The sequence below is a fragment of the Macaca nemestrina genome, chromosome X, assembly GCF_043159975.1.
Source record: "Macaca nemestrina isolate mMacNem1 chromosome X, mMacNem.hap1, whole genome shotgun sequence".
Classification (NCBI taxonomy): Eukaryota; Metazoa; Chordata; class Mammalia; order Primates; family Cercopithecidae; genus Macaca; species Macaca nemestrina.
The window spans coordinates 4,894,691-4,921,261 of NC_092145.1; the positions used below are offsets into that span (position 1 = coordinate 4,894,691).

Below are 26,571 nucleotides of genomic sequence, written 5' to 3' on the forward strand. Positions count from 1 at the left end.
CCCACACCCCAACCTGGATAAAATGTTACACTACCCACTAATATATCTACTGACACACAAACCAAGCTTCTTCCAGTTTAACATTGAACATCAATCTACATTTCTAGTGAATGAGCTAAACTTTATGAGTAGGCCATTCAACTTTTCGTGATACATTTAGTGCTTAGAAATGTTTGATTCCATTAGCCTGCCCCATAGCTCAGGTGGCCCAAGATGGAGCCTGTAATCTTCCCTGGGGTGTTTGGTGTTTTGAAGGAGTAAAGTAGGAGCAAAAAAATGGATACTGTCCCCTACCCCACCACCCCATCCCACATACCCTCACTGGCATCCAGGAGACCAGCAGCAGGCTCAAGATCCCAAATGTTGGGCACCACAAATAATGTGGTATGTGCCAGGAGCACGGGGCGGCGGGGGGGGGGGGCGGGGGGAATAGGGGTGAACGAGAAAAAAAAATCAGGCCTGAATTTTTGACACACCATACACTCTGAAATTGCTGTTTAGCAATACATTTGGCCCCACAAAATAGGGGGTAGAGGTGGGACAACAGTTAAACCTAGATAGCCTTAGTCCTAATCACCCACCTTCCTATACCTTGGAAGGCTACTGACCCTTGCCTATGTCCTTTTCTTAGCTCCTCCAGACTTCATCTGAATGCCACTCAGACACAAACAAAACCACACAGCAGCTTCAAGTAGCCCTCTCCATCTCAGCCCTAAGTGAGCTGGCCACTGAGTAATAAAAGAAGCTACCACATTTATAGGGAGGCCAGTCTCCAAATACAATGGAAAGGGGGTTTGTTCACTGCTGAGTCAGAAATTGACTGTTATAATAGAGAACAGTTTTAAAAATGTAATACTGTTTATTTAACTTCAAAAACATTTCAGCATTCTAAACATACAAAAAAAATAACAGAACGTTGCAAATCATGTTTAAGTACAGGAGGTTCTTGAACTTTCATTGATGCAGTGGCTCTTTGCTTTGCTGACAATGAAGAGTTCTACAGTTTGTTTAAAAACAAAGTTTAAAAACTACCGCACTTAAAAAAAAAATTCTCATGCCAGCTGACCTCTCTGTCCACAGCTAAGATGGCAGCAGAATGCTATGTCACTATATACAGAAACAAGACAACCTGAAGCTAAATGGATGCCCCTGCAGAGTCAACAGGTCCAGCCTCACAGTGCACGCCCTGAGCTACAGCCCCTCCAAAAGGCATCTTCCCCACAGCCTCAACGCCGAGCAAGGAGCATCAAGAGTTTGTCTTGGTTGTTTTGTTCTTTTTACAAACTATAGATATATACAGTTGAAAACTCAGGATTTCTAGCCAATAACCATAGTTAACACCACCTTACAAATTAAAAAACAAAAGCCAGAAGCATCTTTAAATGCCTTGTCACACCCACAGCAAAGTGCACAGAGTGAGGAGAACACGAAGAGGGCCTTTTCATCTTAAAAATGTTTGGAAATATGTACAACTTTGATACAGTTTCAGGGTGCTCCAGACACCCATGGCCACTTCATGTAAACCAATGACAATTTCTAGAGCACTTTGAGAGACTACAATATGATCGTGATCAAATTTTGTAATTAAACCTAATGAGGGCAACAGACACTTCTCAAATAAGAGATGAGTCAATTACGGCGCTCCCCTACTCTAAGTATTCACAAGGAGACAGATAAACAGTTTCTTTATTCATCCTCCTCCTCCTCCTCCTCCTCCTCTTCTTCCTCCTCCTCTTCTTCATCTTCCTCTTCCACCTTTTTCCGGGCAACTTTAGCAGGACCCTTTGCACCATCAAACTTTCCTTTTGACTTATAGTCAGCAACATCCTAGAGGAACAGGGACACATTTCAAATGAGTATGCGGCTCTTTTAACAGAAAGTAGAAACATGCAGTCTTCATCTCAGGTAAGAGGACAGGAATTGAAATCAAGTTAAGACAGTGCTGCTGCCATATATATTTGAAGTATGTTTCCATATATGAATTCGGTTCTTAGCCATTCGAATTTAAAAGGTAATGGGTGTTCAAGCGTCCTTCAAGTTACATTAGTAGCACTATCAAATCCTCTGTTATCGGTTTTTTTTCTCTTAAAGAGTAAGCAAAATTTTTCAAGCCTGAAGTTGTTCCCAAAACAAAGACCTGTCAAAAAAAAAAGCATGAACACCAGCACCCATAGCTACCTTGCAGGGGGATGGGCCCTTGAGTGCTATGCTAAGTACTCAGGCCAGCAAAGCTGCAACATGCCCTGCAACCTACTGATACCAGAGCCACTGCCTGTTCACCAGTCCAGGTTACCAGCCCCACCTTACCTTCTCATACTTCTCCTTCAGCTTTGCTGCCTTAGTGATGTAAGGCTGCTTTTCACTGTCATTTAAATTATTCCACATCTCACCCAGCTTTTTTGCCACATCTCCAATAGAGATGCCGGGGTTTGTGGATTTGATCTTGGGACGGAATTCTGAACAGAACAGGAAGAATCCAGACCTTGGAAGAATTACATAAATTACATGAGAAACCACAAAAATGTGAGTTTAAGTTGAAATCCCACATTCCTGAGTAGCACTCCCTCCTACCACTATGACTTCTCCCTAAAGTGAAGTAATCTATGATACCACATACAATGCTACACAGTTGTAGGTTCTCAAATGTATAAGGTTAGAAAAATATATGGTGCTAGGCCAGGCGCAGTGGCTCACGCTTGTAATTCCAGCACTTTGGGAGGCCGAAGCGGGCGGATCACCTGAGGTTCGGAGTTTCAGACCAGCCTGACCAACATGGAGAAACCCCGTCTCTGCTAAAAATATTAAAAAATTAGCCGGGCATGGTGGTGCATGCCTGTAATCCCAGCTACTCGGGAGGCTGAGGCAGGAGAATCACTTGAACCCAGGAGGCAGAGGTCGCAGTGAGCCGAGATCACACCTTGCACTCCAGCCTCAGCAACAAGAGCGAAACTGCATCTCAAATACATATATGTATGTGTGTGTGTGTGTGTATGTGTGTATATATGCATATATAATATATACACACACACACACACACAGTACTGTCTCAGTCCTTCAATTACTGGGAAAGGCATAAAGAACATACTTCAAGGACCCTGACAACCAAAACTGGGGTGTCTCCTTCACAATGGAAAGGCCAATAGACAACCACTGTGAATGTGCACGCACAGCCCACAAACACCTCAGCCTTAACCACAGACAACGCTGGCACTGCATTGTAAAGCCCAAGTACAGAATGGTTTGCAGAGGTATCGCCATCTTTTAAGTATCTTTTAAAAAATATTTCATTTTGAAATGAAATACAGGACGACCAAAAAACCAAATCCTCCAAGCAGAAGAAAAGGTATTAATTGTTATCCTGAATCCTATAGTCACTTACGGTGGCCTTTTGGGAGCATTAGGATCCTTCTTCTTCTTGCCTCCCTTAGCTGGTCCATAATCCTTCATTTCCCGATCATAGCGCACTTTATCTGCCTTTGCCATTTCATCAAATTTAGATTTCTCTTTCCCGGACATCGTCTGCAAAGAACAGGACTCGTTAAATCCCTCGATGCAGTGACATATACCTATTCAGTTTCTTGTGACTTTAAGTGGCAGTTGCTAGAACCACTTGCAAAAGGGGGTAGGTAAAGGCCTGAAACCTGTGCAGGGCCTTAAAAAAATAAAAGCACACACACAAAATTCTTAAGCAAAATGATTCTAAGTAAAAGTAAAAGAGGAAGCAAGCAGCCATCTGGGAGAAACTCTGAAGGTAAGTAACCCCAAAGTGAGAAACCCAACTAAGACTAGTTTGAAGGGTACAAAAGAAAAATACCTTCCACCTCTCAGAGCACTTCTTGGAAAATTCTGCAAAATTAACAGGGACCTCTGGGTTTTTCTTCTTATGTTCTTCTCTGCACGTCTGCACAAAGAAGGCATAAGCAGACATCTTGCCCTTTGGTTTCTTCGGGTCACCTTTAGCCATCCTGACTGTGACAGAAGAGAAACAAAGAAATACAATGAGGAAAAGTAAGGAGGAATTGACAAGAACTACAAGATGTACCAAAGGCAGAGCAAAATTAAAACTACACTTGCTATTAGGAAGTCCCCTTCCCCCAGTGCCCAACACCAGTGGCAGAAGGCAGAGTGGGAAAGAAATCAGCTTCACTGTCGCTTGTCATTTAACTTTTGACCAGCACGAAGCGCGCTGGTTTGCGAGTTACTTCTCAAGAGCGATCAAGTTCTTCAAATGGAGCCGACCCAAGTAGGGTACTCAGCGTTACGTTTACAGAACTGCTGCGTTTTGGAAACTACAATCACAAAGTGGGAAGGGCACAGAGAGGACACATTTGGTGGGGGTGATGGAAGCTTGAAATCTATGACTGAAGACTATCTGGTCATCTGCTGTTACGCAATTAAAAACAACAACTCTTACTACTGCTGAACACAAGACCAAAGCAGGAGAACTGTATGTAGGGGATATCTGAAATTGTCACTATTGTTGATGCGTTTTGGCTTATTAAAAAATGGCTTTACAACACGGGAGATCTGGAAAGTGAGCAGGTATCCCCGTATTATTAGTTCAATTCATCACTTCATCACTATCTAAAGGGGGAGGGTGTATCAAAAGGGCTAGTCGTGCTCATCTGTAACCCAGAACGCAGGTCCAGCCCAGAACACTTTCTCCAAAGTTTCCAAATAAAAATGCAGCTGCGGCATGTCATCGTCCCTGTCCCACCCCCCAGCTTCCCGCCATCTTTTCCTTTTCCCACACCCAAGGTCATCATGTAAAACTAAAGCGCTCCCCTTGGCAGCAGCCGCCCGCGAGGCTGCCCAACAGAGCCCCGCAGCGGCGGCCCGGGCGGGGCGGGACCGGGAGCCGGGGAGTCCCGGCCGGCAGCAGGCAGCCCGCCTCGGCCCCCGCGCCGGGTGACCGGGACACCCGTAATTCACCTTCCATTTTGTCAAAAGCCTCCTGATGAAAGAAAGTGCCCCTGAAATCCGCCGCTGTCATCCCCGGGGAACGCGCGGGGCCGGGGGCGGCGGCGGTGGTGGCGCGCGGGGGCTGTGCGGCCGGGCCGGCGGCAGCCGCGGCACTGGTGGCGGCGTCCGCCGCGCCTCGGAGTCCCACTCGCTAAAATGGCTGATCCGCGCGCGGCCGGCGCGGGCGGCGGCGACGGCGGCGAACAAAGCGGCCCGGGCCCCGCCGCCGCCGCCCGCCCGTCGGCCCCCACCCCGCCCCGCCCCGCCCCGCCCGGGGGCCCGGGGGCCCGGGCCGGACCTCCCCGCCCCCCGGCGCGGGGCGCACTCCTCGGGATAACAAAGGCGCCCGTGCAGCCATGACGCTCGGCCGCTCCAGGGCCCGCGGCGGCGCCCCCGGCCCTCCGCGCCGCCCGCCCCTGGCCGCGGGCGCCGGGGCCGAGGCCGGAGCCCGCCGGGCGCCCCGCCCGCCTCCCCTGCCCTCGCCGGAGGCCAGCGCCGTGCCAGCCATGTTAGCGGCGGCGGCGGCGCCCGGCGGGCGGGAGGCGAGCGCGGGGCGGCCAGCCCGCGCCCCTCCGGGCCGCCGGGCGCTCCGCGACGGCCATGTTAACGCAGAGCCAGCGGCGTAGCCTGCGGGCCCGCGCGGCACCGGGCCGAGCCCGGGAGCGAAGTTTGCCCGCGCGGCGGCCCCCGGCCGCGGCGGGCACCGGCCGCCCGCCCCCCAGCGGAGTCCGTCGCGGGCCGGGAAGCTCCCGGCCCCCTTCCCGCTGCCGCCGCCCAGCGTCGGGACGCGCGCCGCCCGAGCCCATGAGCCCACAGCCCGCAGCCGCCCCTCTGCTCGCCCCGCCGCCGCAGCCGCAGCTGCCCGAACATCTGGCCTCGGGGGCCCTGGGTTCCCGGCTGCGGCCCCTGGGGCCGCCACGGGCTGGCGCCCGCCGAGGGGACCGACCCCCGAAAGCAGGGAGCTTGGGGAACGCGTTGGAAAAGTTGAAACACCTGAATTGCTTCTTCCTTCCCGGCCGCCTAGCAGGAGGGAAGGTGGAGGGGGCGGGAAGGAAGCGGGGAGTAGAGGCAGGGGGAGGCAGCGGCAGGGCGCGCTCGCGGCGGCGCGGGCCGGAAAGTTGTGCGGGCGCTGCGGCGGCGGCGGCGGCGGCGGGAGCGGGCGGTGCGAGACGTACCTGTATTGTTCGCTAGTCTGGGCAGCGCAGGGCACGACGCGCGGCTCAGCGCTCCCCAGCCTCGCGCTAGCTGCCTCCACGAGAGCCGCCTGATTGGCCAGCGGGCTCTGCCGTTTAAAACAGCCTCCTCGCCTGGCCATTGGCTGCGGGCCTCATGCATATTAAGCAGGCGCGGACGCCCATTGGGCGCGGCTGCTGGGATCATTCATTCAAACAGAACGACCCGCCGGCGCCGGCTACGGAGGCCAAACAGGGAAAGACCTAGTCTCGCCTGCCCGCCCCGCCCACCTCGCCAGCCCCCTCCGCGGACAGAGCTGGGATCGCCAAGGGCTTTGAAGAGGTGGCCCTGCGATTCCCAGAGGCCTCGGCCTCTGGCATGGGAAGGTGAAGTCCAGCGCCTTTGCGCTGCCCTCTGCTCCCGCCGCACCGCGGCCTGGGCGCCCCTGGCCTCCAGTCAGCTCCCCTGCCCGGGGAAACACCTCCGGGCCCACCACGGAGGAACGATGGTAGACCACCTCTACCCGGTTCGGCTGCGGCGCCGCGAGAGAAACGCGGCTGCAGCTCGCTCCTCGATGCCTGGCGGAGGGCAGCTGCTTCCTCGCCAAGACCTCGGGATTTGGCCCTCGGATCCCGCTGCCCACCCGAAAGGCACCTGATTCCGCTTCTGCGGATCGTGCTCAACTAGGCTCTTTCCACTAAATGCCAGAAAGTCTTTATTTGCGCCCGAAATTGCGGAACCGACGGGCTAAAAGAGGAAAACAAAATTTGGCAAGAGCAGAGAATTTGTGAGAAATTGTAGTTTTGTGGGCAAAGAATAATACTTTTCTTCTTACCCTCTTCTCTGCCTCGGTTCAGGCCCTCATTCCCTCTACTCTCCTGACACACCCTAGAGCGAAGAATTAAAGCTTCGCGAATGAATGAGCGAATGAATGAATGAATGGGATTTGACTTGATCTCCACTTTGCCACTAGCTGGTGGTATGACCTTGAGCTAGTCACTTCTTTGGGGATTCAGGCAATGTTTTTCAAAGTGTAGGAGCCTCAGTGTCACATCTGTAAGGGATGTTCTGAAATTAGTGGGGCCTGTGCCTGGATGACTGGCAGGTGTTGCTGGAATTCAATAAGAGGAAGAAACGGCCAGGGATACTAAATATCCTACATCGCATAGGACAGTCCCACGCAAGGAAGAAATATTCCACTTCAAATACAAGTATCAGCCCTATTTGGAAAGAAAGTATCTGAGGACCCTTGCCTGGAAAGAATGAAAGGGTGAGAAAAAGAGCAGTTTAAAGATTGAAGGTTGGAGAAAATAATGCAAAGGAAGAGATGTCGTGAGTTTGGTTTTTCTTTTCTTTGAAAGGCCAAGAAATCCAGCTATTTATGAGTCCTATATTCAGAAATAAGCCCCACCAGAACATGAATTTTCCATAAGGCCACCTCATCCATCCCTCTATCCTGTTAGAACCAGCTGAGTGGTTGCCTGCCTTCTGCTTGCATACCACCAGTCATAGGGAGCTTACCATCTTCCTTCATGGCAGTTCCTTCCATCTTCAGCCACCTCTGAGCCTTAAGGTCAACATCGCCTCATAGGGTAATCCCTCACACTTCAGAGAGTTCATGGCAGGCCAGGCCTTTTCTCCAGACAGCCCCTCCCTGCTCCTTCTACAACCAGGTTCCCAGGGCCTGACCTGCCCGAGCCACTCCCTCTTCCCCTGTCTCCACAAGGCCTAGAGGGGAGCAGGGTTTTCACAAGCGATCTGACCAATACCTGCCCTCTGCCAGAGCACCCTAGCCTCTCAAGGTTGCCAGGCCTTTCTAGACCAGGGATCCAAGTTGGGGTCCAGCTACTGCCCAGCAACTGCCCACCGTGGCAAGTGACACTTGGCACAGTTGGCAGGCACCATGGTGGGGGAATCAGAGTGGTGCGCCCTTGGATGGATGACAAGGGTCACACAAGCCCATGCCAACTCACAAGCAGCACATGTATGCTCGTACTCATGTATGGGTACACCCAGGGCATTCCCAGAGGCAGCAGCTTCAAGGACAAACCAGAGAAATAAGAGCATCTCCCAACCTAAACTGGCACCCAGATACCACCCTCAAGACCCATGCTTCCCCACCCCACTGCCCCAAAGCTGCCCATTGATCATCTATTTCTCCCCACATACTTCGAATGATGAAAGGATTGCGCTTACGCGCAGGAAGTATTTCCATCCTTTGCATAGGAAATATTTCGATCTCTGCTCTCGAGAAAGCTACCTCTTATATGGAGTTGAAGCACTTGGTCTGAAGCTAAACTCCAAACTGGTCATTGTCAGAACATGAACTCATAGAACATGACTATGACATCGCTGAGTGACAGAGATCCAAGATGGCTCCCTGCTCCTCCCCATCCCCCCAGCCGCCTACCCACCAATGGAGGTTCCTCACAGCCAGATTTTCTCCTTAATACCCACCTATGTGCGGCAACATGCCTGAGCAGGGCCTGTGGCCCAGTGGACTCCTGCCTCAGCAGAAACTTTCATGTACATGTATTGCATGTCTACTAATAAGTAACAGAAGGGAGATGAGATGGAGTGGGAGGTAAGGCTGGAAGAAAGGGACAAGATAGAGGCTTTGGGCTCTGTCACTGACTTCCTGGCATGCCTTTTCACCTGTCACCTGAGGGCTCCGAGCTTTAGTGTCCTCTATCAAAGGAGATTCCACCTGCCTCATCCACCCAGACCACTGCCAGTCTTGGTGGTGAGGGAGACTGAATGAAAACAGTCTGCTTGTCACCAAAGGCCAACCAGGAGAGGCCTAAAGACTAGTTTGGAAGGTGTAAAAAAAAAAAAAAAGAAAAGAAAAGAAAAAGTGACAGAAAGCCAGGGATGCCTGGGCACACCCTGGACTCAGGGAGCCCAAGGCAGGCTGCCTTCTCTGCAGCAAAGCTCAATGCCCGTTGGCTTGAGGGTACCTCCAGCAGCAGCACCCAGGTCAGCGTGCGAGGGCTTGAGGGAAGGAAGGATACTCTAGGCCTCTGCCCTGGCCCTACCTGGAAACAGGCAAAGTCCATCCACATAGGAGAACCTCAAACCAGAATCCCTTAAGCTGCTTGGCTGCCTAGAGAAGTTACGAAAACATTAGAAGTAAATAAGAAATGGGATGAAATGTGGCAAATGCTATTTAAAGAGGTTTTCAGTCCCTGTCAGTTCAAGGCCCCTAAAAGACTAAGGGAAATCCTCATCGTTCAACAAAGATGAAACCCTGGTCCCCTGGCCCACCCCCTACCCACTCCACCCACCCTCCCATAGTCCCCAAAGTCTTCATTTGGGTACCTTGGGCCAGCCCAGCCTCCTTTTAAGAATCATGCCTGGCCAGGCACGGTGGGTCACACCTGTAATCCCAGCACTTTGGGAGGCCGAGGTGGATGGATCACCTGAGGTCAAGAGTTCGAGACCGGCCTGGCCAACATGGCGAAACCCCATCTCTACTAAAAATACAAAAATTAGCTGGGCGTGGTGGCAGGCACCTGTAATCCTGGCTACTCAGGAGGCTGAGGCAGAGAATTGCTTGAACCCAGGAGGCAGAGGTTGCAGTGAGCCAAGATCGCACCACTGCACTCCAGCTTGTATGACAGAGTGAGATTCCATCTTGGGGGGCGGGCGGAAGAATCACACCTATAATCCCAGCACTTTGGGAGGCCAAGGCAGGAGGATCACCTGAGGCCAGGAGTTTGAGACCAGCCTGGGAAACATAGTGAGACCCCCATCTAAAAAAATCAATGGAAGTGTAGCCAGAGTGGATATGTGGGGGGGGGGGGTAGGGGTGGAATGGGATTGTTGAATAATTTAAAATATATTAAGGGAAGCCAGATGTAGTGGCACCCACTTGTAGTCTCAGCTACTTGAGAGGCTGAAGTGGGAGGACTGGTTGAGCCCAGGAGCTCAAGACCAGCCTGGGCAACACAGTGCGATCTCATCTCAAATATATATCTATATATCTGTGTGTGTGTGTGTATATATATGTATATGTATATATGTATGTTTATATATGTGCATATATTTATATGTGTATATGTATTTTATATATGTATATATATTTGTATATATTTATATATGTGTATATATTTTTATATATGTATATATATTTATATGTGTGTGTGTGTGTATATATGTGTGTGTATATATATCCCAGATGCAGTGGCTTACATCTGTAATCCCAGCAGTTTGGGAGGCTGAAGCGGGAGGATCACTTGAGGCCAGGAGTTCCAGACCAGCCTGGGCAATATGGTGAGACCTTGTCTCAAAACAAAGAAATAATCTGGACGAGGTGGTTCATGCCTGTAATCCTAGCACTTTGGGAGGCCGAGGTGGGGAGGCTGAAGGAGGAGAATCGCTTGAACCCAGGAGGCGGAGGTTGCAGTGAGTCGAGATCATGCCACTGCACTCCAGCCTGGGGTAGAGTGAGACTCTGTCTCCAAAAACAAACAAGCAAAACAAAACAACAACAACACAACAAAAACCGAAGAAATAAAATAAAATTGTGTATATAAGCATTAAGGGAACTTGCTGTGAAGACCCTACAATGAAACAAGATTTTTCAATATGGCATCTAGGAACCTTTGTAAATTCGGAGTCCTTGTAAGTGCAGATCTTCAGGGATAGGGAGTCTTTACTGGCTTCCAGGCCTTCTCAGGAACCCTGCCGCACACCGCTTAGCCTCCTGTGAACTACTTCACCACCAGGTGCCTCCCCTCGCCCCTCCCTGTTACCACACCCCTGGTCACCTCCTCTCCCCATCTGCTCTTTGGTGGAAATTGCATTCCAGCTCTACTTGTTTTTCCCGTAGAGGGGAAAACCTTCTCAGAGGTGGTTCTCTATTAGAATGGATCCGTAGAGCTGCACCGCTGGGAAGACTCTTCCAGGCCCTCCAACCCAGCCTCCTCGTGGCACAGAGGGCCCAGCGGCCTGGAGATTTGCCCAAGTCCCCACATGGGTCAGTGGCTGAGCCAGGGCGGGAACTCTGGTCTCTTGACCTTTACTAAGTGCCACATTTGTCCTCTCTTGATAGCTTAGCTGCACTGTGGGTGCCGCGGCCTTTGGTGAGCTGGCGAGAGCAGCCAGCGCCCTCCAGAAGAGGTTTTCTGGTTCCAAACAGCGGCGAGAGAGACCCGCGGGGAACCCGGCGGCTGAAACCGGCCTCCACTACCTCTCCTGCCCACATCGCACAGTTCAGGCCGCGGGTGCCTAGAGCCCCGACGGCGCCTCGCCCCACCACCACGCCGGGGTACCTTTTTTTTTTTTTTTTTTTTTTTGAGACGGAGTCTTGCTCTGTCACCCAGGCTGGAGTGCAATGGTGCGATCTCGGCTCGTTGCAACCTCCACCTCCCAAGTTCAAGCGATTCTCCTGCCTCAGCCTCTCGAGTAGCCACCACGTCCAGCTAATTTTTGTATTTTTAGTAGAGACAGGATTTCACCATGTTGACCAGGCTGGTTTGAACTCCTGGCCTCGTGATCCGCCCGCCTCGGCCTCTCAAAGCGCTGGGATTACAGGTGTGAGCCACCGCGCCCGGCCTAATTTTTGTATTTTTAGTAGAGACGGAGTTTCGCCATGTTGGCCAGGCTGGTCTCGAACTCCTGACCTCAGGTGATCCACCCACTTCGGCCTTCTAAAGTGCCAGGATTACAGGCGTGAGCCACGGCGCCGGACCGGGCGTCTGCATTTCACCAGATGGCTGCAAGTCCGTTGCCACTCCCGACTTCCCTCACCCCCTCCCCACCAGACCCCCAAGGCGGCCGGGACGGTGGGAAAGGAGCCACTGGGGCGGCTCCCTCCCACAGCACTGCTCTTGCCCAGGGCTGGGACAAACAGGCCGCCGAGTCAGCAAGAGAAAGGAGCGCGCGGAAGCCAGGGCTGATCAGAATGACGCAGGCCTCTTTAGCAGCACCAGCGCCACCACGTCCCTGCTCCGGGCTCCTTTCATATTGAATGAAAAGTGGGAAGTGGGTCAGTGACCAAAGGATTTCCTACTTTTTACTCTCCACGCCAGTGCCTTGTGGGAATACAATCCTAATCTACAAAAGCCCATCAAGGGCCAGTGACGTTCCAGGCCGGCCGGGGCCTGTGGGGAAGATGGAGATGAAACTGAAGGGCCCTTGACCTTCTAGGCACCGGTCTCCCTCAGAGGAGGGGAAGGGAGCAGAAGGGAGGGGACGCTCCAATGGGATATCTCCCACCGGCCACCGCATTACCGAACAGCCCTGCCTTGTCCAGCCTTGAAGTCTTCACCATGCTGCTGGGTTACCCAGTCTAGATTCTCACCTCCAAGCCCCATCCCATCCAGAAGGCCTGCACATGCAGCAGGCTGTAGTCCCCACCCTCCACCCACACAGTTTCCGACTGGCTAGTGACTGAGGCCCTTCTGTGTCTACCCCCTGTAATGTGTAATGTAAAGGTACAAGCTGTTTCTCTTTACCTGAACCGAAAGGATTCCTGCGGTGGGGAGAGGAGGAGCCACTCTCTAAATGGGATTGCAGTTGCCATTTTTATTTATTTATTTATTTATTTATTTATTTATTTATTTTTGAGACAGAGTCTCGCTCCTGTTGCCCAGGCTGGAGTGCAATAGCAGCAATCTTTGCTCACTGCAACCTCCGCCTCCCGGGTTCAGGCGATTCTCCTGTCTCAGCCTCCCAAATAGCTGAGATTATGGAAGTGTGCCACCACGCCTGGCTAATTTTTATATTTTCAGTAGAGGCAGGGTTTCTCCACATTGACCAGGCTGGTCTCGAACTCCTGACCTCAAGTGATTCGCCTGCCTCGGCTTCCCAAAGTGGTGGGATTACAGGCATGAGCCACCGCGCCCGGACTATTTTTTGTTTTTGAGATGGAGTTTCACTCTTGTTGCCCAGGCTGGAGTGCAATGGTATGATCTTGGCTCACTTCAACCTCTTGCTTCCTGGGTTCAAGCGATTCTCCTGCCTCAGCCTCCTGGGTAGCTGGGACTACAGGCACCTGCCACCATGCCCAGTTCATTTCCTATTTTTCGGAGAGACAGGGTTTCTCCGTGTTGGTCAGGCTAGTCTCGAACTCTGGAGCTCCAGTGATCCACCCGCCTCGGCCTCCCAAAGTGCTGGGATTACAGGTGTGAACCACCATGCCTGGCCTGCAGTTGCCATTTTTAATTCTGGTTTTTTTTTTTTTTTTTTTTTTTTTGAGACGGAGTCTCACACTGTCGCCCAGACTGGAATGCAGTGTCGCAGTCTCGGCTCACTGCAACCTCCGCCTCCTGGGTTCAAGCAATTCTTCTGCCTTAGCCTCCAGAATAGCTGAGATTATAGGCGCCCACCACCAAGCCCGGCTAATTTTTTTTTTTTTTTTTTTTTTTTTTTGTATTTTTAGTAGAGACGGGATTTTACCACGTTAGTCAGGCTGGTCTCAAACTCCTAACCTCGTGATCTGCAACAGTTGCCATTTTTAAAATGCTCCTCATTCCCTCTTTCTGGGCCTGATTCCTTTTTTTGTTTTGTTTTGTTTTTGTTTCCCTTTTTTGGAGAAGGAGTCTCCCTCTGTCTCCTATGCTGGAGTGCAATGGCATGATCTCACTCACTGCAACCTCCACCTCCTGGGTTCAAGTGATTCTCCTGCCTCAGCCTCCCGAGTAGCTGGGATTACAGGCATCCGCCACCACACCCTAATACTTTTTGTATTTTTAGTAGAGATGGGGTTTCTCCATGTTGGTCAGGCTGGTCTCGAACTCCTGACCTCAGGTGATCCACCGCCTCGGCCTCCCAAAGTACTGGGCTTACAGGCATGAGCCACTGCGCTCCACCTGGGCCTGGTTGTTATCAATAAAAGGGGAGCAGGAACTGCTCTCTGTGGTCTCTTACAGCATCAACATTCCTTTTTTTTTTTTTTTTTTTTTTTTTTGAGATGGAGTCTGGCTCTGTCGCCCAGGATAGAGTGCAGTGGTGCGATCTCAGCTCACTGCAACCTCCACCTCCCAGGTTCAAGCAATTCTCCTGCCTCAGCCTCCTGAGTAGCTGGGATTACAGATGCCCACCACCACACTAGGCTAATTTTTGTATTTTTAGTAGAGTTGGGGTTTCACCATGTTGGCCAGGCTGGTCTCGATCTCCTGACCTCAGGTGATCCACCTGCCTCGGCCTCCCAAAGTGCTGGTATTACAGGTGTGAGACACTGCACCGGCCGCATCAACATTCTTCACATTGCTGGTGGGGCTTCACAAAGGTACCCCCAAGGCAACATGCCAGTCCTGCCTCCGCCCACCTCCCTCCTCCCCCCCACCAAAATAAACCCCACAAACAGCAAACAAGTCTGAAAGGTGGCCTTGCAAAGGTCCTTTATGTGTGACTCTAAAAAGGATGGCATTTGTCATGACCATGAGTGTCAGTCCCTCTTCCCCAATTTCACTCTGCCCTGGGCACAGTAGTCAGACGGGTCCTGCTAAATCAAACCTTGTCCCTCCTCAGGGGGCTGGGATGAAGGAAGTCCGGAGTGGACCCGGGGCACAGCTATCTGGTGAAATGCAGATGCCTCGCCCTGGGGCCCGAGGTGCTCTGGGGACACAGAGGCAGGGCTCAGGACACTTTGGGGGCTCCCCATCTCCTCAGGGGAAGCCCCCATCTTTCCAATGGCCCTCAAGGGTTTGCACAGGTTGCCCTCCCCTCTCCGCCACCACCCAGCACACACACGTGATTCTCTCTCCTCACCCTGCTGTCAACCTCACTCAGGAACAGCCACCTCAGGACCTTGCTACCTACCTTGCTGCTTGCTCTGCCCTCTACCTGGGACACTCTCCCACACATCTACCAGGATCCTGCCCTCACCTCCCTTCCATCTTTGCTCAAATGTGTCACCTTCCCTGAGCACCCTACTGCGAATCAAAATCCCCAGCTCCACATTGCCTGCCTCTCTTTTGCTTGCTTGGTTTTTCCACACCCAATTCACGCCCGCTGTGGTACAGCACCTTCACACTGGCTCCCCAGGAGACAGTGAGCGCCATGAGGGCAAGGACCTCAGTCTGCTGTTTTCCACTGTGTCCCCCTATGTGGCACAGAACAGGCATTCCATTATAATTTGTTGAACAAGTGAATGTGGTTTCCATTGACCTTGACCACTCCTTTACCATGTTCTAAGTAGGCCCCAACGCAAGAGGACTTCCACAGATTCCCAAGGCAGACTCCCCACCCTCAAGAAACTTGCAATGGAGGGAGGGCAGACACACCTGCGATGGAGTGTGCATGAAATAAATGCCAATGCCAAATAGAGGGACAAGCAGGCAGAGCCAGCAAAGGCTGAGAGGAAGGCTTTATGTCTGATTGTGGGTGGCGTGGGGTCCGGAAAGGCTGTATGAACAAAAGAGGTAATTTTGAAATAGATGCAGAGAGTTAGTGAGGTTTCCATGGGCAGTAAATGAGCCAATTACCCCAGGCTGTGGGCAAGTTTACTGTGAACTGGTGGGAGGACCCGAAGGCTGGGATGTCAGGGGAGGGGTGCAGTGAGAGCTGCTCTGGGGCCATAGAGGTGGGGCACAGCCTGGACAGACCAAGGCTGTTCATGGCAGAGGTTGTCATCCACTGCTTCTCACCAGCAGGCAATGGGAAGCCATAACAGGATTTTTCTTTGGGAGAGACAGGATCTCAGGCTGGGCACGGTGGTTCATGCCTATAATCCCAGCACTTTGGGAGGCTGAAGTGGGTGGATCACTTGAGGTCAGGAGTTGGAGACCAGCCTGGCCAACATGGTAAAACTCTGTCTCTACCAAAAACGCAAAAATTAGTTGGGTGTGGTGGCTTGCGCCTGTAATCTCGGGTACTCAGGAGGCTCAGGCATGAGACTCGTTTGAACCGGGGAGGCAGAGATTGCAGTGAGCCAAGATCACATCACTGCACTCCAGCCTGGGTGACAGAGCAAGACTCCAACTCAAAAATAAATAAATACACCAACAAATAAAAATAATAAAAAGGTGGCCAGGTGCCGTGGCTCACACCTGTAATCCCAGCACTTTGGGAGGCCGAGGCGGGCGGATCACCTGAGGTTGGGAGTTCGAGACCAGCCTGAACAACATGAAGAAACTGTCTCTACTAAAAATACAAAATTAGCCAGGCGTGGTGGTGCATGCCTGTCATCCCAACTACTCGGGAGGCTGAGGTAGGAGAATCGCCTGAACCCAGGAGGCAGAGGTTGCAGTGAGCAGAGATCGTGTCATTGCACTCCAGCCTGGGCAACAAGAGCGAAACTCCATCTCAAAATAATAATAATAATAAAGAGACAGGATATCGCTGTGTTGCCCAGCCTGCAGTGCAGTGGTATGATCATAGCTCACTGCAGCCTCCCACTCCCAGGCTCAAGAGATCCTCCCGCATAGCTGGGACCACAGGTATGCCCGGCTTTGTTTTTTTTTTTTTTTTTAATCAGCTGAATTTAAGACTCTTCTTTTTTTTAACTTTGAAGTTCAGGGGTACACGCGTAGCTTTGTTACATAGGTAAACTTGTGTCATGAGGGTTTGTTGTACAGATTATTTTCATCACTGAGGAATTAAGCCTAGTACCCATTACTTATTTTTCCTGTTTCTCTCCCTCCTCCTGCTCTCCACCCTCCAGTAGGCCCCAGTGTGTGCTGTTTTCCGCTTTGTGTCCACGTGTTCTCATCATTTAGCTCCCACTTACATGTGAGAACCTGCAGAGTTTGGTTTTTGGTTCCTGTGTTAGTTTGCTAAGGATAAGGGCCTCCAGCTCCATCTATGTCCCTGCAAAGGACAAGATCTCATTCTTGTCTGTGGCTGCATAGTATTCCATTGTGTATAGGTACCACATTTTCTTTTCTTTCTTTTTTTTTTTTTGAGACAGAGTCTCACTCTTTTACCCAGGCTGGAGTGCAGTGGCGAGTTCTTGGCTCACTGCAAGCTCCACCTCCCGAGTTCACGACATTCTCCTGCCTCAGCCTCCCGAGTAGCTGGGACTACAGGCGCCCGCCACCTTGCCCAGCTAATTTTTTGTATTTTTAGTAGAGACGGGGTTTCACCGTGTTAGCCAGGATGGTCTCGTTCTCCTGACCTCGTGATCCACCTGCCTCGGCCTCCCAAAGTGCTGAGATTACAGGCGTGAGCCACCGCGCCCGGCCCATGACGGGATTTTGAGTAAGGATGTGACCCAGTCAAGACTATATTTGAGAAAACTCTCCCTGCTGCTGTAGGGGATGGGCCAGAAGCCAGAGATCATTTAGGAGAGGTTGCAGGCCAAAGCTGGTGTGGGCTTAGATTTGGGATATTGGTAGTGAGGGTGGGGAAAAGTAACTGAATTTTTACCCCACCTACCTCCCAGTCACCCTCCAGCCAATAGCAAGCATGACCTTTCTTCAAATTGTAATTCTGAGCATCATGTCAGTTTTCCAATGGCTTCTCCTCTCACTGCGGTAAGGATCCCAGACACGGCCCTTCCCGTCTCTGTAGCCTCCTGTTCACCTTTTTTTTTTTGAGATGGAGTCTCGCTTTGCCGCCCAGGCTGGAGTACAGTGGTGCGATTTCGGCTCACTGCAACCTCTGCCTCCTGGGTTCAAGCAATTCTCCTGCCTGAGCTTCCCAAGTAGCTGGGATTACAGGTGGGCGCCACCATGGCCAGCTAATTTTGTATCTTTTGTAAAGACAGGATTTTGCCATGTTGGACAGGCTGGTCTCGAACTGCTGACCTCAGGTGATCCACCTGCCTCGGCCTCCCAAAGTGCTGGAATTACTGCACGTGGCCTCTTTTTCACTCTTTTTTTTAGACTGAATCTCGCTCTGTCTCTCGGCTGAATTGCAGTGGCACAATCTCAGCTCACTGCCACCTCCACCTCCTTGGTTCAAGCGATTCTCCCACCTCAGCCTCCCGAGTAGCTGGAATTACACCACGCCCAGCTAATTCTTGTATTTTTAGTAGAGACAGGGTTTCACCATGTTGGCCAGGATGGCCTTGATCTCTTGACCTCCTGATCCTCCCGCCTTAGCCTCTCAAAGTGCTGGGATTACAGGCAAGAGCCACCGCACCCAGCCTCTTTTTCACTCTAAATACCAACTCGGCCTTCTCTCCTTTCCCTCATTGGGGGCGCATACCTGCTGTTCCCACTGCCTCAGAACCTCTCCCTCCTCTCTTATGCCTAAACAAGTACCACTCACCCTCCGGACCTCAGCCCAGTCCCCAACACCTTCCTTGGGAGACTCCCCGACTTCTGGCCTACATTTTCCTTTCTCCCTCTGGTCCTCTTTGTGGTGCTTCTCACAGCCACAGCCACTGTCTGGGTGATTACTTGAGTGTCTCACGTGGGCTTCCTTGCAACTAGCACAGGGCCTGGGGCCCAGGAGACACCAGGAAACATCTGCTGAATGACGACCTGAGCAAGTAAAGGAAAGCCTGTGTTCTTGGATGCTAGGCATGGAGGGCACACCCTCTCAGAAGGAGGCAAGCACTTTGTGGGCTGTTTCAGCCAAACAAGGAAGAGGACCTGGCTGAGGAGAGGGGGAATGAGGAAAAGAGAGGACTTAATTCAGTCAAGCAGTGGATTCACTGCATATCCATCTCCTTCCTAGAGGGAGTGCCCCCTTTGGCTGCCACAGGGCCCAGCTGGGGACCTGGAGGGAGGAGGGTTCCAGGAACACCCTCCTCTTTATTTCTAAGCACTAGAATCCTATGACCGATATGCAGTGCTAGCCAGGGCTTTGACTTGCAAAGGGAGCACTAAAGTCCGGAAGAGCACTGCCTGTAGGTCAGGCGGGCGTGGTGAGGAAGAGCAGTAGTTGGCTCCGTATCCTGTCACTTGCCAGCTATGTGACTTTGGCAAGTGACTTCACCTCTCTCCACCCCAGTATCTTCTTCTTCTTCCTTTTTTTTTTTTTTTTTTTTTTTTTTTGAGTTGGAGTCTTGCTCTGGTCGACCAGGCTGGAGTGCAGTGGCATGATCTTGGCTCACTGCAACCTCCACCTCCCGGGTTCCAGCTATTCTCCTGCCTCAGCCTCCCAAGTAACTGGTACTACAGGTGTGTGCCTCCATGCTCAGATAATTTTTGTATTTTTAGTAGAGACGAGGTTTCACCATGTTGGCCAGGCTGGTCTCAAACTCCAGACCTCAAGTGATCCACCCATCTCAGCCTCCCAAAGGGCTGGGATTACAGGCATGAGCCACCGCGCCTGGCTAGTTTTTCCATTTCCACAATGAACCTTGTAATAGTACCTACCTCATAAACGATGGGGATTAAATAAATTAATACACATGAAGTATTTACAGCAATGCTTGGCACAAAAATAAGTGCCCAAGAAGGGTTCACTGTTCTAACAAAGTCATCTTTGATTTCACTCTTAATTCTTCAGACAGTGCAGAAGAGCAGCCGCTGAAGGAAAATGCAAACCTCAGTGGCACAAGCTTTCAACTGTGCTTTTCTACAACCAAGAGAGTTGCCTTTGCTGGGAATTGCATCTGTCTGTGACCTGAGCTATAGAATCAAGGCACCATGGCTGCGTGCATCTGAACACATATCCCCACACCCACGCTAGCCCTACTTCAACAAATATTCATGCTGCAACACCTGGTGGGGTGCTGGTCCTGTGTATCTTGTCCTGTGCGGGAAGCGGGGAGGGGGCACTTGGGCCATAGCGCTGCCAGGGTCTGGCAGCAGCTCCTCCAGAGCAAGGACTGAGTTCCATTCATCTCTCAACAGCTCCACCTCCACAGTGCCCAGCCCAAGGCCTGGCACAAAGTACAAGCTGGGTGAGTGCTTGCTGTGTGGGAGAGTTTTGTCTCCAGCAGAACGGACCTGCATTTGGGAAGTGGACAGGTGGGGGTCACCTGCATCCTTGCATTCTGGCTGGACAGGTGATATCACTCCATGAAGTATTGGGCAAATAGCTATGTTGCCAAAACCAAACCAAGAAAGGTACAGTAGAAAGGCTAGTAACCCAGGAGCCATAGGATGTGGCTCTGCTCTCTGCTCTTCTACAGCTTCAAGAGGCTTTGGCAAATTCCTGAGCTTCCCTGGTCCTCAGTTTCCCGTTCTGTACAGTCAGCAAGTCTCACTAGATCCTGGATCATCTCCAGGGCCCTTTCTTGTACTAACAGCCACTGGAGCATAAGCTCCTTAAAAGAGGGCAGAAATTTTGTTTTGTTTTGATTTGATTTTCCTCCTGATGTTTCCCAGATGCCTTGAAGAAAGTCCATTGTATATGCCCAGTGAATAGTTGCTGAATGAATGGATGAAGATGCTGTGATTCTAGGTATGGTTTGTTTTTGTTTGGGGGTTTTTGGTTTTCTTGAGATTAGGTCTCACTCTCTCACCCAGGCTGAAAGTGTAGTGGTGTGATCGCAGCTCACTGCAACCTCAAACTCCTGGGCCCAAGTGATCTTCCTACCTCAGGATCGGGGACTACAGGGGTGTGACACTACACCTGGCTAATTTGAAAAGATATGTTTGTATTCATAAACAGATCCCCTTTGTTTGGTAATCATCTTTTCTAGCGATTCTGGACAGCTTGGTGTCAGATTCACTGTGCCTCTCAGATCAGCCTGCCTCAAGATTTTTCAAGTAAAAACCTTTCTTTTAAACATGATTTATCTAGACTATCATCTCAACTTTCCATTTACTTTTGGTTATGTTTTTACCTGGTCTGCATGATTCACTGGTTATCAGAGAAAAGGACAATCAGATAAAATGATAAGAGTAAGGAACTATAAACAGAAACAGCAAATGGCCCAATTCAAAGCAGAGAACATGATGTGAATGGTAATGATGCCACCTTGCATTTTGTTCCTTAACAGTTTGCCTGGTGCTTGCGTATCTACTGTCTGACTTGCACCCCCTAATGATCATGTGGGATGTTTTGGCATATTTCGGAAAAGCTGAAACCCAGAGGAGGCAACTGTTTTGTCCAAGTATACCAGGCCATCTGTGAGAAAACTGGAACTCTGCCTGTCTTTTTATTTTTATTCTTCTGAGACAGGATCTCACTCTTTTGCTCAGGCAGGAGTGCAGTGGTGCAATCATAGCTCACAGCAGCCTCGAGCTCCTGAGTTCCAGTGATCCTCGCCTCTCAGTCTTTGTAACAGGCTTTACTGCCTGCTTGTTTTCAGTGAGCAAACAAACAAGGAGAGGGTTGGATGCACAGAGGGCATTTCCGGTGTCAGTGACCATTCAGGACTCTTCTGCCTGCAGATAGCCAGAGAAAAGGGCAGCAAAGGTGAAAGGGCCTGAGGGCAATTGCTGAAGTCATCAGTTACGTGACCTGCCACTACCTCACCTCAGTGAGTCCCAAACTAAATTCCCCAACCTCGGCCCCTGCACCCATATCCATGCTTAGAGAATGGCACCATCATCCCCACAGTATCCCGCCTGGCTCTTCCCTCTCCCTCACTTCCCATATCCAGGCTACCAGCAAATCCTAAACATGTCCGAATCCATCTGCTCCTCCCCACCTCTCACTACCAAGCAGTGATCGTCTATCTGTCTCTCCCTTAACTGGTCTCCCTGCTCAGCCATCTCCTATCATCTGGAGGGAACTTTTTATTTTTAAAAATTTTTTATTATTTTTAATTTTTTTGTAGTGACAGGGTATCCCTTTGCTGCTCAGTTTGGCCTCAAATCGCCTGGCTTCAAGCGATCCACCCACCTTGGCCTCCCAAAGTGCTGAGATTACAGGTATGAGCCCCCACACCTGGCTAAATTTTTATGAATACACATTTTTCTGTCTTGTTTAAAATTCTGGCCCCGCACAGTGGCTCACGCCTGTAATCCCAGCACTTTGGGAGGCCGAGGCGGGTGGATCACCTGAGGTCAGGAGTTCGAGAGCCGCCTGGCCAACATGGTGATTGTCTCAACTAAAAATACAAAAATTAGCCGGGTATGGTGGCCAGCGCTTGTAGTCTCAGCTACTTGGGAGGCTGAGGCAAGAGAATCGCTTGAACCTAGGAGGCAGAGGTTGCAGTGAGCTGAGATCACACCATTGCACTCCAACATGGGCAACAAGAGTTTTATTTTTTGAAACTCCATCTCAAAACGTAAAATAAATTAAAATAAAATAAAATCCTTCATGACTCTTCATTACCTTGAGAGAAAGCCACAGAAAGACCCTTCAAGGCAGGGCACAGTGGCTCATGCCTGTAATCCCAGCATTAGGAGGCTAAGGTGAGATGATCACTTGAGCTCAGGAGTTCAAGACCAGCCTGGGCAACATGGCAAAACCTCATTTCCAGAAAAAATAAAATAATTAGCTAAGTGTGGTGGTACATGCTTATAGTCCTGGCTCCTTGGAGGCTAAGGCAGGAGGATCACTTGAGCCTGGAAGATTGAGGCTGCAGTGAGCTATGATTGCACCACTGCACTCCAGTTAGGGCAACAGAGTGAGACATTGTCTCAGAAAAAAACCAAAAAACAAAAAAAAAACCTCCAAGATTCAGTTCCAGCCAGGTTCCTGCCACCAACCTCCCTCGCCCACCAATTGCATACACAGATTTCATGATCCCTCTCAGCACTTCTCTGTCTCCAAGCATTTTGCTCACACTATTCCTGAGGACCAGAATGCCCTTTCTCCTTTATCTCTATGGAGATTCTGCTTACTCTTCAATCTCAAACAGCACCTTCCTCCTGAGGCCTCCTTGATGCCGACGCCTGCCTTAGATTGAAATGAGCCAGCACAGCAACACAGCGCTTGATTGGCAGCTCTGCAAGAGCCCAGAGCTGAGGGCGGGCTGGGCATTCCAGGTGGTTTGGTACCTGCCGGGCTCTTCCACCAGACCTGGAGCGCCCCCAGGGTGGGAACTCCCTCCCAGAGCTCTGTAGACCACCCATTGCCCTGCCGAGGGTTTGTTCCTTACTAGGAACTCCCAGTAAAATTGGAAGAGAATTAAATTAGCTTGCCGGTGTTCAGGGATGAGGGGCAGCATCATTTGGTAATAAGTGCAGCAACCTAAAAACTCTGAGGGAAAGAAAGGATGAAGAGAGAGAAAGATCCGCAGTGGCCTTGCTGCTGCTGCTGCCGCTGCTGCGGTGGCCTCTGGAAAGTGTCTCCCACCAGCTTTCTGCCTTTAATCTTCAGAACTGGGTGATGCCGGCCCGGGCGCGGTGGCTCACGCCTGTAATTCCAGCACTTTGGGAGGGCGAGGTGGGTTGATCACGAGGTCAGGAAATCAAAACCTTCCTGGCCAACTTGGTGAAACCCCATCTCTACTAAAAATACAAAAATTAGCTGGGCGTGGTGGCACGGGCCTGTAGTCCCAGCTACTCGGGAGGCTGAGGCACCAGAATTGCTTGAACCCGGGAGGCAGAGGTTGCAGGTGAGCCGAGATCGCACCACTGCACTCTGGCCTGGTGACAGAGCGAGACTTGGTCTCAAAAAAAAAAAAAAAACTGAGTGATGCTAATGATGATGATAAGTTAAGGATTCCACAGAAATCCAGCTTCTGGAACACTTGACTGGGGGATCTGGAGGAAAGTGAGTACCAAATCAGGCATTGCCCTCTCTCCTCTGGATCTTGCTCCACTAACGTGACACCTGATTATGTGATGAGCTAGGATATGTTGCTAGTTAATTTAAATATTTATGGTTGGTTTTCAAATCAGCTCTTAACATGCCAGAGTGTTGAGACTCTATAAATCATATAACTTTCCAAGTGGAAGGACCATTAGCATCTAATGTAAACTTTTCCTTTCCTAGATGGGGAACTGAGTCCCAGGGAGGGCCAGGCGTTGGCTCAAGGTCACATGAATGTTAGTGGCAGAGCTGGGCCCAGAACCCAGGGCTCCTGCCTCATGGCCCAGGGCTCTGCCCACTGCACCACACTGCCTGACTCTTTCACCAAAATGAAAACTGGAAAACTTCGGAGCAAACTCCAAACTCCTTGATGCCAATGCCTGCCTTAGATTGAAATGAGCCACCACATCAACACAGCGTTTGATTGGCAAGCATGCTGGTGTGTTAGTTGTGAGCTGTGTTGGTTGTGAGCTATATTTATACAGCATCAGGGGAAAAGGAGGCACATCATTCTCTAGGAAAGGAAATAAAGAAAGTAGATGTACATGGCAAGATAGTTCACTTAAGCCTGAGAGAAGTATAAGTGATCTCCCACCATCTGACCTGTCTCCTACCCCAGCAAAGCCACTCCATAGAGGTGGTGCCATCCCTGTTGACCTGAGTGTATGAACTGGCCTTTGGAATATACCACTCTGGCCCTCCCTCCAAATGGCAAGGGTGGGGACAGACTTCTCAGGCCCCGCTGATGGATCTTGTTTTACCCAAGCCTCTATTTTTACTTTGTTTTGGAGAGATGGGGTCTCACTTTGTTGTCCAGGCTGGTCTCCAACTCCTAGGCTCAAGTGATCCTCCCACCTCAACCTCCCAAACTTCTGGGATTATGGGTGTGAACCACAGCACCTGGCCTCCCAAACCTCTTGATTATTTTGTATCCAGATGAGTACCCCACCAACTGCACTTCACCTCCAGAAACTCAGAATGGTACAACAGCCTTGCAGAATGAGGCTTTGAGCAGGCTGGAATATAACTGAGTCCTGGTGAGGATACGTGCTGATGGGGGTACATCCTAGTGGGCATATAGTCTTGCTGTCATATTGTCTTGAGAGCTTTGAATACAAAATTGTACGAGGGCATGTGGTGGGTGCAGAGGTCAAAAGCACAGGTTTCCAGCCTGCACAACATAGTGAGATCCTGCCTCTGCAAAAGATGAAAAAATTAGCTGGGTGTGGTGGTGCACATTGTAGCTGTAGTTCCAGCTACTCAGGAGGCTGAGGCGGGAGGATTACTTGAGCCCAACAGGTCAAAGCTGCAGTGAGCCACTATTACACGATTGCACTCCAGCCTGGGCAACAGAGCAGAGACCCTGTCAAAAAAAAACAAAAATTAAAAAAAAAAAAAATGAAAACACACAGGCTTTGGAGTCAGAGAGACCTGGGTTTATGCCTCAACTCTGTCTGTCCCTAGCTGAGCACCCTTGGGCTGGTTGCTGACCCTCTCTGTATCTCAGTTTCCTCACTGGTAAAATGGGTCTGATAATACCCACTTCATAGGATTATTGTGACAATTGTAGGGAAAAAGTATGGAGTGCACTGTATGGAGGTCCAGGCACATAGGAAGCTTTCAATAAATGTGATTGTCCTAGAAAGGTGAATAACGGGCAATTTCTTTTTTTTTTTTAGATGGAGTCTAGCTTTGTCGCCCAGGCTGGAGTGCCATGGCGCGATCTCGGTTCACTGCAACCTCTGCCTCCCAGGTTCAAGCGAGTCTCCTGCCTCAGCCTCCTGAGTAGCTGGGACTACAGGCGCCCGCCACCACGCCCAGCTAATTTTTTGTGTTTTTGGTAGAGATGAGGTTTCACTCTGTTGGCCAGGCTGGTCTCGAACTCCTGACCTCGTGATCCACCCGCCTCAGCCTCGCAAAGTGCTGGGATTACAGGCGTGAGCCACCATACCTGGCCCAACGGGTGATCTTTCATTCTATTTCTTTCTTTCTTTTTTTTTTTTTTTGGAGGTAGAGTCTCTTAAAAAATTCTATTTCTTTATACTATTTGATACTAATTAAGGAATTACTTTTATGACCAGAAAAAAACAGAGTATAAAGGGAGAAAAAAAAAAAACTATGCAACAAAGCATTTTTCAAATAGATCCTAGAAGGTACAAGTACCTGTGAGGTAATTCTGAGGATCTGGGAGTCCTCACAGATGTTATCCCCACTATCAGAGGGTGGACAGGATGTTGCCAGGTCACAGGGCAAAGGAAAGAGCTTAAGCTGGGAAGCAGGTACCAAAACCTGTGGTCCTAACCTGTGCCCTGGGGCCAGCATTTGGTGTTTCTCTTTATATTGCCTGTGGTTATGCATGGTACATGCTATCTTCTGGCAGGAAAGCCAACCAAAGAAAACGAAAACCAACTCATAATTTCCACTAGACTTGTTGTTGTTGTTGTTGTTGTTGTTGTTGTTGTTGTTGTTGAGACAGGGTCTCAATCTGTTGCCCAGACTAGAGTGCGGTGGTGCAATCTCGGCTCACTGCAGCCTCCACCTAGGTTCAAGCAATTCTTGTGCCTCAGCTTCCCAAGTAGCTGGAATTACAGGTGCATACCACCATGCCTGGCTAACTTTTGTATTTTTAGTAGAGACAGGATTTTGCCATGTTGGCCAGGCTGGTCTCAAACTTCTGTCCACAAGTGATCTGTTTGCCTCAGTCACCCAAAGTGCTGGGATTACAGGGATGAACTGCTGTACTGCTGTGCCCAGCCTCCACTAGACTTTAACCGAAATAAAAACATCTCAGTTCAGGCAGGGCTCTCAAATCTACAGTCTTTCATGATGAAGGAGCCAAGTTTGGGTTCCCTATTCCTGAGTTAAATAAAAAGTAATGCTGAACTTTTCGTTTTTGTTTTTTTGTTTTTTTGGTTTTTTTTGAGACAGAGTCTCACTCTG

General features: G+C 50.5%; 1 protein-coding gene across 4 annotated transcripts; it reads right to left on the reverse strand.

Annotated features, from left to right (window-relative positions):
- Positions 1-839: 839 nt before the first annotated feature.
- Positions 840-8,448, reverse strand: LOC105495891 (high mobility group box 3). 4 transcript variants are annotated; one of them, XM_011765796.3, is made up of 5 exons: positions 8,305-8,448; positions 3,815-3,969; positions 3,380-3,519; positions 2,308-2,482; positions 840-1,827 (listed from the first exon to the last, which is right to left on the reverse strand). In XM_011765796.3, the coding sequence occupies exons 1-5, from the start codon at positions 8,357-8,359 to the stop codon at positions 1,687-1,689; spliced, it is 666 nt and encodes a 221-aa protein (XP_011764098.1). In that variant the 5' UTR covers positions 8,360-8,448; the 3' UTR covers positions 840-1,686. The 4 variants fall into 4 exon arrangements, with proteins under 4 accessions (XP_011764098.1, XP_070944397.1, XP_070944399.1 ...); XM_071088296.1 differs by lacking the exon at positions 8,305-8,448 and adding an exon at positions 6,138-6,357; XM_071088298.1 differs by lacking the exon at positions 8,305-8,448 and adding an exon at positions 5,956-6,103.
- Between the last annotated feature and the right edge of the window lie 18,123 nt (positions 8,449-26,571).

Coding starts and splice junctions, on each gene's coding strand:
- LOC105495891 (XM_071088296.1), bottom strand. CDS start 6,342: ATGATCCCAGCAGCCGCGCCCAATGGGCGTCCGCGCCTGCTTAATATG. Junction 3,970..6,137: donor CAGACTAGCGAACAATACAG/GTACGTCTCGCA, acceptor CTTCTGTCACAG/TCAGGATGGCTAAAGGTGAC. Junction 1,828..2,307: donor TGAAGGAGAAGTATGAGAAG/GTAAGGTGGGGC, acceptor CTGTTCCTCTAG/GATGTTGCTGACTATAAGTC.